General features: G+C 38.9%; 2 protein-coding genes across 14 annotated transcripts in view; one reads left to right on the top strand and one right to left on the bottom strand.

The window, feature by feature from the left end:
* LOC121290533 (protein SON) overlaps window positions 1-12,532 on the top strand; it is a 56,646-nt gene extending 44,114 nt beyond the window's left edge. The window contains exons 9-13 of one of the 9 annotated variants that reach the window (XM_041211014.1): window positions 4,982-5,129; window positions 6,154-6,222; window positions 8,841-8,956; window positions 10,021-10,181; window positions 12,285-12,532. In XM_041211014.1, coding sequence (XP_041066948.1) covers window positions 4,982-5,129; window positions 6,154-6,222; window positions 8,841-8,956; window positions 10,021-10,181; window positions 12,285-12,393 — 603 coding nt within the window. In that variant the 3' untranslated portion in view covers window positions 12,394-12,532. Of the gene's footprint in view, window positions 1-1,653; window positions 1,773-4,484; window positions 4,680-4,981; window positions 5,130-6,153; window positions 6,223-8,840; window positions 8,957-10,020; window positions 10,182-12,284 lie in introns of those variants that run through there. The other 8 variants (XR_005945820.1, XM_041211015.1, XR_005945821.1 and 5 more) reach the window with 8 other exon arrangements.
* LOC121290535 (protein downstream neighbor of son homolog) overlaps window positions 1-16,457 on the bottom strand; it is a 54,415-nt gene that overhangs the window by 10,106 nt on the left and 27,852 nt on the right. Inside the window, exons 10-12 of one of the 5 annotated variants that reach the window (XR_005945824.1) lie at window positions 13,402-13,560; window positions 12,955-13,030; window positions 12,452-12,594 (exon numbers count right to left, since the gene is read on the bottom strand). Coding sequence is in view for 2 of the 5 variants with exons in the window: in XM_041211021.1 (XP_041066955.1) it covers window positions 13,423-13,560 (138 nt within the window). In the remaining 3 variants the exon portion in view is untranslated. Of the gene's footprint in view, window positions 1-12,451; window positions 13,561-16,457 lie in introns of those variants that run through there. The other 4 variants (XR_005945823.1, XM_041211021.1, XR_005945822.1 and 1 more) reach the window with 4 other exon arrangements.

Raw genomic sequence — 16,457 nt, 5'->3', positions numbered from 1 at the left:
TTCCTGTTAGTCAAGACTGAGATAGAATCATGACTTCTGATTGGACATGCCAACACTGTAAAACCAAGATAACTAGGCGATCTGCTGTCCTCATGCTTTTGAAAGTTAAATGGTAAACCTCTTTTATGTTGTTTTTTTCAGTTTAAAGAAAACACTGTAAACTATGATGTTTTTAAGAACAAATGAACTGGCAATTTTCCCTTATCTTGAAAATATCTTGCTTTTTTAAAATTTACAATCGCCATTTTATGTTAGCATCAGTTAAGTAGTGATAAATTAAATAGTTCCTCAGGGTAGTGTCCTAGGCCCAACCATCTTCAGCTGCTTCATCAATGACCTTCCTTCCATCATAAGGTCAGAAATGGGTATGTTCGCTGATGATTGCACAATGTTCAGCACCATGTACGACTCCTCAGATACTGAAGCAGTCCATGTCCAAATGCAGCAAAACCTGGACAATATCCAGGCTTGGGCTGACAAGTAGCAAGTAACATTTGCGCCACACAATGACCATCTCCAACAGGAGAGAATCTAACCATCGCCCCTTGACATTCAACGGCATTACCATCGCTGAATCCCCCACTATCAACAACCTGGGGGTTACCATTGACTAGAAACTGAACTGGAGTGGCCATATAAATACTGTGGCTACAAGAGCAGGTCAGAGGCTAGGAATCCTGCGGCGAGTAACTCACCACTTGACTCTCCAAAGCCTGTCCACAATCTACAAGGCACAGTCAGGAGTGTGATGGAATACTGTCCCCTTGCCCGGATGAATGCAAATCCAACAATACTCGAGAAGCTTGACACCACCCAGGACAAAGCAGCCCACTTGATTGGCATCAGATCCACAAACATTCATTCCCTCCATCACCGACGCACAGTAGCAGCAGTATGTACCATCTACAAGATGCACTGCAGCAACTCACCAAGGCTTAGACAGCATCTTCTAAACCCACGACCACTACCATTTAGAAAGACAAAGACAGCAGATACAATGGAACACCACCACCTGGAAGTTTCCTCCAAGCCACTCACCCCTGACTTGGAAATATATCACCGTTCCTTCATTGTCACTGGGTCAAAATCCTGGAACTCCCTCCCTACACCACATGGACTGCAGCAGTTCAAGAAGGCAGCTCACCACCACCTTCTGAAGGGCAATTAGGGATGGGCAATAAATGTTGGCCTAGCCAGCAAAGCCCTCATCCCTTGAATGAATAAAAAGAAATGATGAATTGTAGTCATAGATTTCTTGTATTTAACTGGATACTGTATATTAAGAGTATCTTTTTCATAATTTTTTTGAGCATTATTTTCACCAAGGCAGTAGTTTGAATATTTGAGTTTTTCTTTTTACCATAAAACTTTATTTTTTCAATACTCGGGGTGATATTGAGGAAATAAAAGCATGAAATATATTTTTTGTAATAGTAATTATATAACACATTAAATTATATAACACATTCCAGAGCGTTGCTTTAGAAAATATGGAAAGAGAATTATTTATCATAAATTATTTGATTAATACACGTCTCTTTTCTGTGTAAATTGTATACAGTTGGTTAAGTATCTGAATTGGATTTGTGGACTGAATACACATTGGAGATACTGAAACAGATGTTGATGATAAAAAATTCTATCATTACAAAGCAGGTACAAAAGCAGGACGGAACCCTGGGCGACTTTGGCTGGGGTTTGTATCATTCTCTGCATGGTTGCCTCTTTCTTTTGTGAGGTTCCTGGAAAAACAGGGGAAGAAGGAAATGGAAGTAAGTAAAAACCAATCCAGGTTTTTGGGATGAGGCAGCTGGTATTCCAGACCCTTGGTTGATTTGAAGAAATATATTTATCTGTTTAGACAGTTTTTGCATGCATTTTAATATTTTGTTAAAGAAACAAACAGTTTAAGTTTCAAAGATGTTTCTGTTTACTTGTAATGAAAAGTGGCTTAAAATTTTTGAGTGCAATTTAAAGAGTAATTAAAGTCATAGCTGTATGAACATAGTTAAAATGTGAATTAATTTGATTATTAAATTATTTTCAGTTACACATTTTAACTATAATTTTCTCAATCTAAGCCCTTTATAAATCTGGCTCGTCAGGTTCACCGTTTAGCACACACATTTGGAGCTGATACAGAAATGCTTTTAAATTTAAAAATAATGGCCTTTGAACAATATTGGAATACCTTAAATTAGTACTAGCATAATTTAACATTTTAATTGCATTTTGAGGTTTTGCTATTTCCTGTGTTGAAAATGTTTCAAAAGCCTCACTGTCAAAGTCTTTACCATGGTTTGATTCATTGCCTTATATTCCATTTATTGTATTTGGTTTGATAGCTACAAAATTGGGCAAACTGATTATTGTCTAAAACAAGCCTTGATGACCTTTGCATGCACCACTGAAGCCTTTCCCCAATGTGATCCACACGATAGTTAAAATATCACCATCAGACTTGTCGGATGAAAAGTGAATGTATTAACTTGACTAATCTTGTAATAAATAGAATGCATATTGCATTTGTTCACCTCTCAATTTTCACTAGAACTTTGACTTAACTACTTCAGTGTTTTTCAAACTTTGCTGTGTGGTTGATCCTGACAAATATTGATGCACACTACTAATTTCCAAAAGACAGTGAAAGCAGGGCTATTGATGCAGAAAATATTTTAATTAGTATTCTGCAAAAGAAATCAAATGCTAGTAAATCAAAAAATGTAGACAGATACTATTGGCAAATGGATTAAAATCTGATGATGTCAGGGACTCTTGGATACTTTTGTAGATCTGTTGGGAACTCAAGTTTGCAAACCTAAGACCTAGAAGAGCTTCTGAACTGATCCTATTTGAGCTTTTTAATTTAAATTCAGGTATTCTTATTTGTAGTTGTGACCATTAAACCTGAAAACAGTTAGCTCTGTTATTCACTATTATCTTATGTTTATTTATTAATTTGTCACCAGCATAAAACTATGCATTCTGTATCCACTCCTGTCTTCATTATGTACCACATTAGGTTATGCTTGCATTATGCTCACCATTCTTCTAAGTATTGCTCCAAAAAGCAACTATGGCCATCAGTAGGGAGGTTCCTACGTGCTGGGGTCAATTTTTGACTTGCTTCATCTGGCATTAGTTGAGGCAATGATAGTCTCAAAATGGAATCGGTAGCATTAACTCCCTGTTATCATAAGCAATATGGCAGGATTCCATTTTGAAAGGGCTTACGACCAGACATCCTGAGTGCCCCTTGTTTCAGGCAATAGGCCACTTTTGTCAAGGAAATTGAGATCCTATGATGTAAACAGATCCCTGATTGCTATTTTAGGTTGGAACTGGTTGGATTCTGCCCAGAGGTGCTCCTCCAGGGCACACACAAATAATCTGGCTTGTTGATGCCCTGGAAGACCCCACCAATCGTGGCTCCCAGTCCTATCAAACTACAACTTACTTTGCTGGTGGCTGCTCCTGTCTGAATTTGAGGCCTGTTTGAAACCCACAGTTGGTTGGTCAGATTTAAGTGGGTCTTTGGTCTCAGAATCGCAGGGGCCTCTTATTCGGTGTAAAGGCGGCCAACCAAAAATCAAGGCAGATTCGTTTTTTTTTTGTTACATGAATGGTTGCAATTTAGCACATTTTATTTATTTAATACTGGGCAGATATACATGTTTCAAAATATTAAATACAGATAATTTTCCTGGTAACCTATCAACATTTTTTCTTGAGCGCAAGTGTCTGAAGAGTAGTTGCCTTGATTTTCAAGTAAACAGAGATTTTTTTTATTCATTCATGGGATGTGGGCTTCGCTGGCTGAACCAGCATTTATTGCCCAACCCTACTTGCCTATGAGAAGGTGTAGTCCATGTGGTGCAGGCACACCTACAGTGCTGTTAGGGAAGGAGTTTCAGGATTTTGACCCAGCGACAGTGAAGGAACGGCGATATATTTCTAAGTCAGGATTGTGAGTGACTTGGAAGGAAACTTCCAGGTGGTGGTGTTCCCATGTATCTGCTGCCCTTGACCTTCTAGATGGTAGTGGTCGTGGGTTTGGGCAGTGTTGTCTGAGGAGCCTTGGTGAAGTTCTGCAGTGCATCTTGTTGATGGTATACTGCTGCTCTTGTGTGTCGTTGTGGTGGAGGGAGTGAATGTTTGTGGATGTGATGCCAATCAAGTGAGCTAATTTGTCCTGGGTGGTGTCAAGCTTCTTGAGTGTTGTGAGAGCTGCACTCATCCACAGTAATCACCACACAGTAATTTTTAAAAAACGATTCAACATGACAAATATTGTATTGTCTATCACACTACTAGGCCTGCTCTTTTACTAAATTTTAATGGCTCCAATTCACGTCAGTATAGTAATATTGACCATTAACATCTTAGAAATAATAATGTTTGACTGCTGGATTGTGTTTCCCTTCATTTATTAATTGTTACTAATTTAAAAATTTCTGAAATTTTGTTGAAATATTGGTATTCAGCAGTGCCTGGTGATCTGTTGAAATGCATGGTTGGGAGATGGAAAGGACAAAGAGAGGTGATAGTTCACAGACTGACCTGTGAACTTTCACTTCTATGTACAGAAACCTGGTGCAGGGTCAAATCCTTGTAGCCGCCTTGTTGCCACGGTCAGTCTCAACCCTACTTTTCACTACACACCGGCAGCAGAGGTCTAGGTATGTAATTTTTTTAAGGAGTTTTCAAATACCTATTTTTAACCTGCATTTTAAATGTTTGCAGAGCAGACTTTACAAAGGCTTTTCATGCATGCGTCTTTTTCCCTAAAACTCTTCACAATTTTTTTAAACAGTGGCATAATTATTTTTATTTGTTTTGGAATGTTTGATTTACTTTTTAAGATGTTCTGAGTACTTATGCATTTCTGAATTTGCAGATTGTGTTAATCAATCTGACTGAAAAAAGTTACTTTGACGTCTTGTAATATTTGTTTTTATTATACCTTTCTACTTATAAACAGGATCAGTTCCTGAAGGCTGCACCTTTAACTGGAGGAATGGGAGCACACTTGATGCAGAAAATGGGATGGAGGGCAGGAGAAGGGCTGGGAAAAAACAAAAATGGACCAGTAGAACCCATAGTTGTTGACTTCAAGACCGATCGTAAAGGTAATGATGCTCTTTTATCTTTAGTTTATTAATACGTAGTGAGTAGAATTGCTTGACAACGGCAGCAGAACTTGAGTGGTGGTCTCACAGAGACTGTTAATGTGAAAGTGTCAGTTTCTCATGTAGACGATTAAGGTCCAAGTCAGACACACGATAATTTAACTAGCCCATTTAGGTCATATTGTATAAAATGAGGCAGTGATAGTCTCAAAATGGAATCGGTAAACATTAACTCCCTGCTGTCATGAGTGATATGGCAGGACTCCATTTTGAAAGGGGTTTACGACTGGACATCCTGAGTAAAATAATCAAATTCCTCAAAATATTTCTCAAGCTGCTTTTAGGAAGTGCTTGAATTACTTCACTATGGATTTTACATATAACAAAAACATTCATTACTGAGAAACCCTGAAAGTTCTGAATAAAATACAATTATCTATATGATTACATCAGTCACTCAAAACCATTTTTTTTGTTCTTTGTTCAGCAGTAAACTTCAAGTTCCACTAATTACCTGCAACTCCAGTAATCCAGTTGTGCTTCACTGCCCAATTTTACACGTGCACGACCGCTATCCACTGATTCATTGCTGTAATCCTGGCCCTCCACATTCCACCTGTTCCTTCTCTACTCTGGTTTCCTAAGTTACCTACTGAGATTCCAGATGCTAGCCCTCTTGTGTGACAAGAGAAAGAAAACACATTTTTCCAGGGAACAAACAAAAAATAACACCACTGTTTTTGAGGACACCTCTTACAGATTTCTTTCCTAATTCTTTCAGTGCAGATGCATCGCCATCTCAACTCTGGCTGATAATAGTGTAACATCTCAGTAATCCCACATTGATTTTCTGGAGTTAAAAAGGTTTCCATCATCCAATCCTTGAAAAAGATATTAAAATCTGCTTAATATTCCAATATTTGGTTATCTTTTGAAAATTAGTAGTATCTTGAAAGTTAGGTTTGTCTCAGAAATGTAGCTCATTTCTTGCACAAATTAAGGGCTAACATTTGTGCCATTTTAGGTCTTGTAGCAGAAGGTGAGAAAACACAGAGGAAATCTGCAAATTTCCCCATAATGAAGGATCTATCAGGTATAAGTTCATATATGCTGTGTTATCCATTAAATATTGATATTTTGCAAATAATGTATCAACATGGATAAAGGATTAGTTAGTGGACAGAAAGCAAAGGGTAAGGATAAGTTGGCAAGCTGTGACTTGTGTAATGCTGCAAAGATCAGTACTTGGACCTCAGCTATTTACAATCTATTTTAATGACTTGGATGAAGAGGCAGAGAATAATGTTGATGATACAATTTGATGATATAAAGCAAGTTGGGAATGTAAGCTGTAAGAAAGACACAAAGAGGCTGCAAAGAGAAAGATTGAGTGAGTGAGACAACAAGATGGCAGATGGAATATAATGTGAGGTTATTCACTTTAGTCGTAAAAATAGGAAAGCAGAATATTCTTTAAAAGGCGTGAAACTTGTAAATGTTGATATTCAGTGGGATGTAGATGTACAAGTGTAAGGAGCACAATGTTAGTATGCAGGTACAGCAAGCAATTAGGAGGGCAAATGGCATGTTGGCCTTTATTGGAAGGGGATTGGAGTACAAGAACTACAACTGTAAAGGGCTTTGGTGAGACCACACCTGGAGTACAATGTGAACTTCGATATCCATATTAAATAAGGGATATACTTGCATTGGAGTACACATAAGTTCACTAGATCGTTTCCTGGGATTGGAGGGTTGCCCTTTGAAGAGAGGCTGAGTAAATTGGGTCTATACTAATTGGAGTTTAAAAGAATAAGAGGTAATCTCATTGAGACTTAAGATTCTTAAGAACTTGACAGAGTAGACACTGAGATACTGTTTCCCCTGGCTGGGGAATCTAGAACATGGGGGCACAGTTTTGGGTTAAGGGGTAATTCATTTAGGACTGTAATGAGAAACTTCTTCACTCAAAGGGTTGTGAATCTTTTGAATTCTCTACCCCAGAGGGTTGTGAATGCTCAATTGTTGATTACATTTAAGGCTGAAGTAGACAGATTTTTGGTCTCTCAGGGAATCATGGGATTTGGGAAGTGTGTGTGCAAGTGGAGTTGAGGCCATGATTGTACTGAATGGTGGAGCAGGCTCAACGGACCGTACGGTCTACTCTGCTCCTATTTCATGTTTTGTTGGAAGCTACTGAGACTGATATTGCATCATGGTTGGGTCCAAAAGTGAACTAATGGAGTTGGCTATCACTTTCATGCTGGAAAGATGGGCTCTAGCTCTGCGCAGTACTCTCCACTAGGTTAATGCAGGAGTCCTCCATGCTCCTTGACATTGAACGCAGGCTTTCTGACAGGTATGCACTGGGAATGCATTGGGAAGACTGCCAACTTTCTTCTGTAGCTTGCCCCATTGAAGTCCTCACCTGAATCCTCTGCAGCACAATATGTCTGCCCTCACCCTCTGGTGAATTTGTATCCATACTTCCTGCCCTGACTGCAGAACATTTGTGCCTGATGCAGATACCACCTTTATGCTATCCTCTAAGTTGCATACTGTCTTGGTATTTGAGCTGTTGGTTAACTGTGTGAAATTGAGTGCCAGTATGTGTCCATCACTGTCGTCTTGCTATTCCTCCACTAAGATTGCTATTTTCATAGCTATCTGAAAGAAAGGCACAAGGGTAATGGGTGATAAGAGGTGCACACTTACACCATCTACAACTTGTAAATCAAAAGATATTATGCAATATGGAGGGAAGGAGGATTTGGTATGAGGATATTGTCATCTTCAATGGAATCAGCTCTGTTGCTGGCCATGACCTCAACAACTGCTGTTTCAATAATGGCCAATACTGTTTCCTCCATATGCGTAACTGTACTCCTATTGTTAGTTCCTGCTGCTTCCATTTGTGCGCCATCTTGGACTGCAGAGGGAGGAAATGTGTCAGGAAGCACTGTGCAATTTGTTTGGGTGATGTGGCTGGCATGGTTGAATACTGTATTGTATGGAAGCTGTGAAATGTGGCTTGCAGCAGTCTTAGTGTGCGAGGATGCCATGGGGCATATGGATGTTTTATATGAATTGTGACTGATAGAAACTGTTGGTAGATGATTGATGAAGTGTGTAGTGATTTGAGGCAAGTGGTGCAGTTGGTGGGATATTTAAGATGTATTCTCTGAGATAACTGAACTTATTGCAGTACTGTATTCAGGTCCCTGGGACTACTCCAGGCATTCATCTCCATGGCTATCTGCTCCCATTGCCTGTTAGGGCTTATTGCAGATACATGGCGTCTTATTTTCCACCTCCTTTACAAACACCTCCAGTTCAGGGTTCAAAAACCTTGAAACCGCCCATGTTGTGCCATTCTTCAGTTTCCCTCTTTGGATGACTGTCAACATCTGCTCCAGCCAGAGTCCACCTCCCCTTTAAGAGGTGCAGACTTGCTTTAATAAATGCTCAGAAGGTACAATTTTGGACCCACTGCTGCTGTGTGCAGCAAATGAACAATGCATGTGGCATTGATATGCTGCCTGCTTTCAAGGAACAACATGGGTTAATCTTACCTTTTTGGGCCTTGCTTAATTTAACACCTCCTACCTGGCCTTTTGAATTTAAATGAGTTGCTGCTTTAACTCGAAGTTGTTACATTTGATTGGTCCATTTTGGGATGACTAAATGCCTCTTTTTTTGTACAATCCTTAGGAAAGCATCCAGTTTCTGCATTGATGGAAATTTGTAACAAGAGAAAATGGCCACCACCTGATTTTTTGATGGTTCATGACAGTGGTCCTGATCATCGCAAACATTTCCTTTTTAAGGTGAGCAAATAGGATGATAAAATTCTCATTTATGTTTTAAGCTATTTTCTCAGTACTGCTAAATTTCTTAACTAAACAATACTGAGAGATGCAAATGGATGCTTTACACATGTAATTATCTTCACACACAATTAGGATGTGTCCAGGTTGCTAATATGGAGATCTTGGAATCAGTATGCTTTTAAGCTGTTTTGATATAAACTCTAGAACTCTTGCACTTTGTGGCCATGGTGAGTGCAGCCATTTAGAAGTTAAGCTAGAATGTAAAGTACAACATTTGATATATGTTCAGGAAAATGGAATAAAATTGAACACAATGACTTCATTACTAAAGCTGCAGAGGTGAAATTCTGTGGTGGTAATGGGAATTGAGTGTTCTGGAACACTAAGGAGGCATTGCTCCTGTGATTTGCACTAATGTTGGCTTACCTACAAATCTTGAAAAAAATTGCAATGAGTTAAAATTTGTAAACAGAGATGTTAGTTTCCTAATTTGAGACAGTGTGGGAGAACAGAAATAAAATTGAGATTTTCTTCCTAATAATTACATGCTTAGCAAGAATGAAGCAACATAAAACTAGATGTTAACTGAGGGAGCAGTCAACTGTAAGCAAAAGCTTTGCATTATTTATGGCAGAATGGCTGAACTCAAAGTAAATTTGTAAAATAAATCAGGAGCAGGAGAAATGAGATTCAGAATTGTCCTTCTGAAAAATATATGTAGCCATTAAGTCTTATGACTAGAAATTTGATGTTGATCTGCTGTACTTAGACACACCTCTTTCTAGGCTGCGGTATGATGTATTGATAGTGACCTTTCACTCTCAGAATACACTTTTCAACATTCAGGGCTCAGTGGGGCAACAGTAGCCTAGTTTTATTTGACCAAGTGTAGACAACTGCATCTTTGTAAGCATATTAAATTCTGTCAAACATCTGCAGCTGTAATCTATTTTTGATTCAAATTTAGCTGTTAAAAATAAAATGAACTGTTAAATTTGCAACTGATATCTGCTTTGATAAGACTGAACGTCACATTTACAGTATACACATTTCTATGATAGGTGATGATCAATGGTACAGAGTACAAACCCAGCCTCCCCAGTCCTAACAAGAAGCATGCTAAGGCCTCAGCTGCCACTATTGCCCTGCAGGCCATGGGACTCGTTCCAAAGGATGGTGCTACTTCAGCCACAAGTTTTAAGAGTGCCTCAGATGATGCTATGTAAATTAATTTTCAGTACCTGCCATTAAATTGTTTCATGACTCTGTAAATAGAGATATTTTAAAAGCAAATTCCACAACCAATTTAAGTTATTTTCATGAATTGTTAAGCAACTTTGTAAATTATGTTCAGCTCTTGTCCCCAGACATTATGTAGAACTTCATCAATGAGTGTGATCATCACATTGTGCATTTGTAAATACACATCTTCAATAAAGGAACCTGTGGTTCTTTCCGTAATACAACTATTTTGTATAACATGGATGGTAGTGTTTAGAATTCACTCTGCTTCAAAGAGTAGTCTGGTCTGTATTTACACCTTCTTAAACATAGGATAACGAGAAGGCCTTTCAGCTCTGTATCTTAAAACCATTTGCCTCCCTTTGTTCCATAATTCTTACCAAATGAGAATCTTTCAAATTTTGATTGAAATTTTCATTTGACCTAGCCTCATTTTTTGGGACAAGAGTTCCTGATTTCCACTATCCCTTCTGTAGCTTCTGTGACTTTTCCATCAAGTTACAATGGATGATGGTTCCTTCGCTGTGAATCAATTTTACTGTGTTTCTAGAGTGGTTTTGTTCCAGCCCACAAGAGGAAGAAATTGACAATTGATTGGCTGTCATATGCACAAGATCCAAGGTAGAATCTAGGATATGCAAATGCAGTGGTATCTGCATGTTCAAGATGGAATATGTTTCTAAAAGGAAATACAAGAAGAGCTGGTAGACTGAAAGCAGCAGTCTGTGCTCCTACTATATTTAATCTAAGTGAAGTACTTCACTGGAAACTAGTTGCTAAATTTACAACACCAAACAAGTGACAGGATGTTTGTTCCGCTGGACCTAGATTCATAAGATTACTAGTGAATGAATTTTAACTTCTTTCATGGGATGTGGGCATCACTGGCCAGGCCAACATTTGTTGCCCATTCATAATTGCCCTTGAATTGAATAGCTTGGCAGTTAACAGTTCAACCACACATAAGCCAGACCAGGTAAGGATGGCATAGTTCTTTCCCTAAAGGGCATTGATGAATCAGGTAGGTTTTTAATGAGAATTGAGCTTGACAATGCATTGAGCTTTCAAAGTATTAATTGAATACTGTAGGATTTGAACCTGTATCCCAGAGCCTGGGCCTCTGGATTACTAGGCTAGTGATATCATCACTGTGCCACTGTCTCCCCCCAGGACTGGCAGGAGCAGAGCTGAAATTTCATCTAGATCAATCTTCACTCATAATGCATAATCTAACATGGCATTCGGTTAGAAATCTAATTTTAGAGATGTAGCTAGTTAACTTAAATATGGACTCTCAGTACTGCTATTGACTCACTGTAGCTCTGGGAAACACCTGAGGGATAGCAAGCATAATTCTCCAGCTTTTAGATCAGCAGATTGGTCACTTGTCAAGCAACAGGAGTTTGAAATTTGCCAAAACGAAAATGAAATTCAAAGCATCAGTTCATCCAGATTGGAAATAAGTAGCCCACACATTTGCACGACAGGCAAAAGCAAGTTTGAGAACAAGCTTAGAAATTGTACAGTTTAAAAAAATTAGGACAAAATTTTAGTAGTAAATTTAAATACTTTATAAACAATCAGGTACAATTATAAAGGCAGTGTCTCCAAAAAGTGCATTTAGCAAAATCTTTAATTCTGTAAAAACTTGGCTCTCAGTTAAAACCTGCTTGGGTCTTATCCACAACTCAGAATGTAAAAGCCCAGTTGGCTGTAGGCTGTTCAAATAAACTTAAAACTAAATAGAGTTACAATATTTATCTCTACCTTATTTGAGATTTGCAATCACCTTCCAGACATTTTCTTTATGTAAATTGCTTGATGACCAACTTCAAAAGCAGACTGCAGTTTTCTACAAACTTTATCTTGTCACAATTTGGGTAACAGGTTACGTCAAATATTTAACCCTTGACAGTAAAGTGCATACTACAAAGTATGGTGACCACATTCTTCTCAGGCAGCTGCAAACATCAAATTTTCTGTCATAGGCTAAAACTACTCAGATTTATTTACAGATAAAACAAATGTGTAAGCAAAATGCCATACAATATGATAATCAGCTTTAAACTGTTTTTGAAAATAGGTGGTTCTTGCAGCTTCGTTTGAAACAGTCAAAGGCAGATCGGCTCTCATGGTACATCCAAATGCTTCTTGTGCAGTTTTCTCCATTTCTCGCCAGTGCTGAGGCATAGAATAGAAAACTGAAGAATGGCTACAAGGCTGGCACATTGGATTCATTCCCGTATAAGTATTCTCCAAACGTTGTCTTTTAATTCGTTGAATTTGAACAGGTGAACATCCAATTAAATAATGGGGTGATTCTTCTAGAAATTTTATTTTCTTGTGGTGTCTGTTATTTGACTAGATTGGGCTGTTTTGTTTTAAAAACACACCTAAGTTAGAAATTATATTTTTAACTCACCAAAAAGTTGAATAAAACAGCCCTCTGAAAGACCTCATGCAAACAGATAACAGGCTACTTTTTGTGAAGCTAGCCATGAATATGAAATAAAATTACATTGAGATCACATATGCATGATCGATTAATCAACAGCTGAACAGTTACCACAAGAGAACTTAAAGGTATCTGCATTTCCGTCTATAACCTAACTGAGATAAAACAAAGAAAATTGAGATTCTGGACAAAGTTCTCTGATATTGATAATATATGTATACTCTATTTAAAACAAAAGACAAATAAAATCCCATTTTTGTCATATAACCTCTTATAAAGTTAAAGAACATCATCCTACCTATTAATGCCACACCATTTCCAGAGGGAAAAACAGCTCTTAGTTTGCTGGAGTGGGCTCTGACAGTAGGACCGATCTGTAAACAATAATGGGAAATCTCACTAGATGCCTTTGCAATGAAAATCAAAGAGGACTTTACAAATAGCAGCCCATGACAACCCCAGCTTTGAATTTCCACATTATTAAAAATATGATATGCACTTGTTATATTAAAGAAACCTAATTTTAGATAGTACAGCTAATACAAATGTACAATACTACATTAATAATGGCATGGATGTGGTCAATTAATACACTTAATGTTTGTTGCTCCTTCATTGCTTTCATCAACTTTCACAGATAAAATCCATCTGTAGTTTTCTCAAGCTTCACACCTGCATGTTGCTGAACACCTAAAACAAAAGCATCTACTGACAGAACAATTTTTTTTAAGGAAATCACAGCTACCACTAAAATTGCTGGTAGAGTTCATAATTTCCAGGTATATTTGTAGTCATTCATTTCTAGATGCTTCATAGAGGATTTTCCAAAGGTTGGCTGCTGCATCAGTTGATTCAGAGTTTCAGGGTGTAGACCACTATTAGACAGCTCATCTGAAGACAGGTCCTGTTAAAATGAAAAGAGGTCAGAACATCCTTAACAGTTCTATTACAGCACATGAATAGTAAAGAATTGGAAATACTGTTTGGTGTGATCCCCTGCGTATTAAGCACAGTGAATAGTTTTTTGCACCTTTAGCTGGTGCTGAGTGTATGCTACCTGTCAATCAACTGAACACAAGCCCTATATCTCAATTATAACGTGATACACAACATTCAGTGTACGCATTGTCACAAAAACACGCTTTATAGAACCATAGAACAGAAAACAGGCCATTCGGCCCTTCTAGTCTGTGCCGAAATATTATTCCGCTAGTCCCATTGACCTGCACCTAGTCCATAACCCTCCAGACCTCTCCCATCCATGTATCTAGCTAATTTATTCTTAAAACTTAAGAGTGAGCCCGCACTTAGCACCTCAGATAGTAGCTCGTTCCACACTCTCACCACTCTGAGTGAAGAAGTTCCCCCTAAACTTTTCCCCTTTCACCCTAAAGCGATGTCCTCTCATGTTTATTTCTCCTAATCTAAGTGGAAAGAGCCTACTCGCATTTACCCCTCATAATTTTGTAAACTTCTATCATATCTCCCCTCATTCTTCTACGGTCCAAGGAATAAAGTCCTAATCTTTCCCTGTAACTCAACTCCTTAAGACCCGTCAACATCCTAGTAAATCTTCTCTGCAATCTCTCAATCTTACTGATATCCTTCCTGCAGTTAGGCGACTAGAACTGTACACAATACTCCAAAGTTGGCCTCACCAATGTCTTATACAACCTCACCATAACATCCCAACTCCTATACTCAATACTTTGATTTATGAAGGCCAGTATGCCAAAAGCTTTCTTCACAAACTTGTCTACCTGTGACACCACTTTCAGGGAACTATGCATCTGAACTCCCAGATCCCTTTGTTCCTCCGCACTCCTCAGTGCCCTACCATTTACTGTGTATGTCCTACCTTGGTTTGACCTTCCAAAATGTAACACCTCACACTTTTCCACATTAAATTCCATCTGCCATTTTCTGGCCCATTTTTCCAGTTGGTCCAGATCTCTCTGCAAGCTTTGAAAGCCTTCCTCGCTGTCCACAACGCCTCCAATCTTAGTGTCATCAGCAAACTTGCTGATCCAATTCACCACATTATCATCCAAATCATTGATATAGACAACAAACAACAATGGTCCCAGCACAGATCCCTGAGGCACACCACTAGGCACAGACCTCCAGTCTGAGAAGCAGTCATCCACTACCACTTTCTGTCTTCTCCCACACAGCCAATTTCGAATCCAATTTACAACCCCTCCATGGATACCAAGTGTCTGAACCTCCTGAACTAACCTCCCATGTGGGACCTTGTCAAAGGCCTTACTAAAGTCCATGTAGACAACATCCACAGCCTTTCCTTCATCTACTTTCTTGGTAACCTCCTCGAAAAACTCTACATGGTTCGTTAAACACGACCTACCACGCACAAAGCCATGCTGACTATCCTTAATCAGCTCTTGGCTGTCCAAATAATTATATATCCGATCTCTCAGAACACCTTCCAATAATTTACCTACTACTGACGTCAGGCCTGTAATTATCTGGTTTACTTTTGGAGCCTTTTTTAAACAACGGAACAACATGTCAAATAATGATTTTTAATGTCAATTGGAGACCCAAATTGAACTTTTTAAAAACGGAAATTAAAGGTGACTTGAGTCGCAGCCAAAGATGGCTACCCAATTTATATCGCTGCACATCTCAAGGGTCAAAATTCTGGAACTCCCTCAACAGCACTGTGGGTGTACCTACACTAAGTGGACTGTAGCAGTTCAAGAAGGCAGCTCACCACCACCTCTGCAGGGCAATTAGGGATGGGCAATAACTGCTGGCCTAGCCAGCAAAGACCACATTCCATAAATGAATAAAAAAGAACATTCCAATTATTGAGATGGAGACATCATGTCTGCAAGGACCCATTAAGGACAATGACCCAGAGAATATAAGTGAATCACATATCTTGTTCCCATTAGCAAGGCATTAAGGCAATCACCTGAGGTATGCGACTGGTGGAGACGAACCATAAAACCTAATTGTTTGGTCAATGGGACCCTGGGGTTCCATCAAGCTACAATGGGAATGCCTTAGACCCAATTACTTGAACAATGGGATTCTGGGTAAGGGGGGGATTCCCAGACATGAATTGATTAAGTTACAAGGAATACACTAGTAATGATCATGTTTGAATCAGAGTGATGGTCATGTGCGTTTCAGCTCCTGCTTTCTCTGCACTAAGAGAACAAGCTGCTGAGATGCTGACGGGAAAAGACCCAAGTGGGGTCTCTCCTTCCTCCCTCTCCAACCTACTGCAAGTTTTTGAACTCTGTTTGCTGACCATGGCTATCCAGGGACACCCTTGCTGCAGACAGAGACTTCTTGAAGGAAATCAACCCCACACTACTGTCTCCAGAAGGACACCCAAATCAGCTGGCTACATATTTAATTTGCATCCATGAGGCAAACAGCAGGACCACCAAATTCATTCTGAAGCCAACCAAGTCACCAAACTATAGACTGTATACCCCATCTATTTCTCTGGGCTCTAATTTGATTAATCTATTTTTCCCCACTCTGTAATCTATTTGTGTGTGTGTGTTTAAGTCAGAGCATATTTTATTATTTTTACTTAGACCAGGTTAAGTGTATGGTCGGAGTGGGTGAACTGAATTGGCAAGTATACCCTTTTCATAAAAACCCTGTTGCAGTCAAATGAGGAGTGGAAAAAGAGGAGAGCCATTTGATCTCTCCTCACCTGATCGTAATAGCATGCATTCCCAGAGAATTGCAGGCACCTTGATAAATCAATAAAAGCATCCTTGTGCTAATTCCAGGGCTCATAAGAATCATGTTTTCATA

The sequence above is a fragment of the Carcharodon carcharias genome, chromosome 18, assembly GCF_017639515.1.
Source record: "Carcharodon carcharias isolate sCarCar2 chromosome 18, sCarCar2.pri, whole genome shotgun sequence".
Lineage (NCBI taxonomy): Eukaryota > Metazoa > Chordata > Chondrichthyes > Lamniformes > Lamnidae > Carcharodon > Carcharodon carcharias.
The sequence above is the reverse complement of the archived record's forward strand: the minus strand, read 5'-3'. Positions and strand labels throughout refer to the sequence as shown.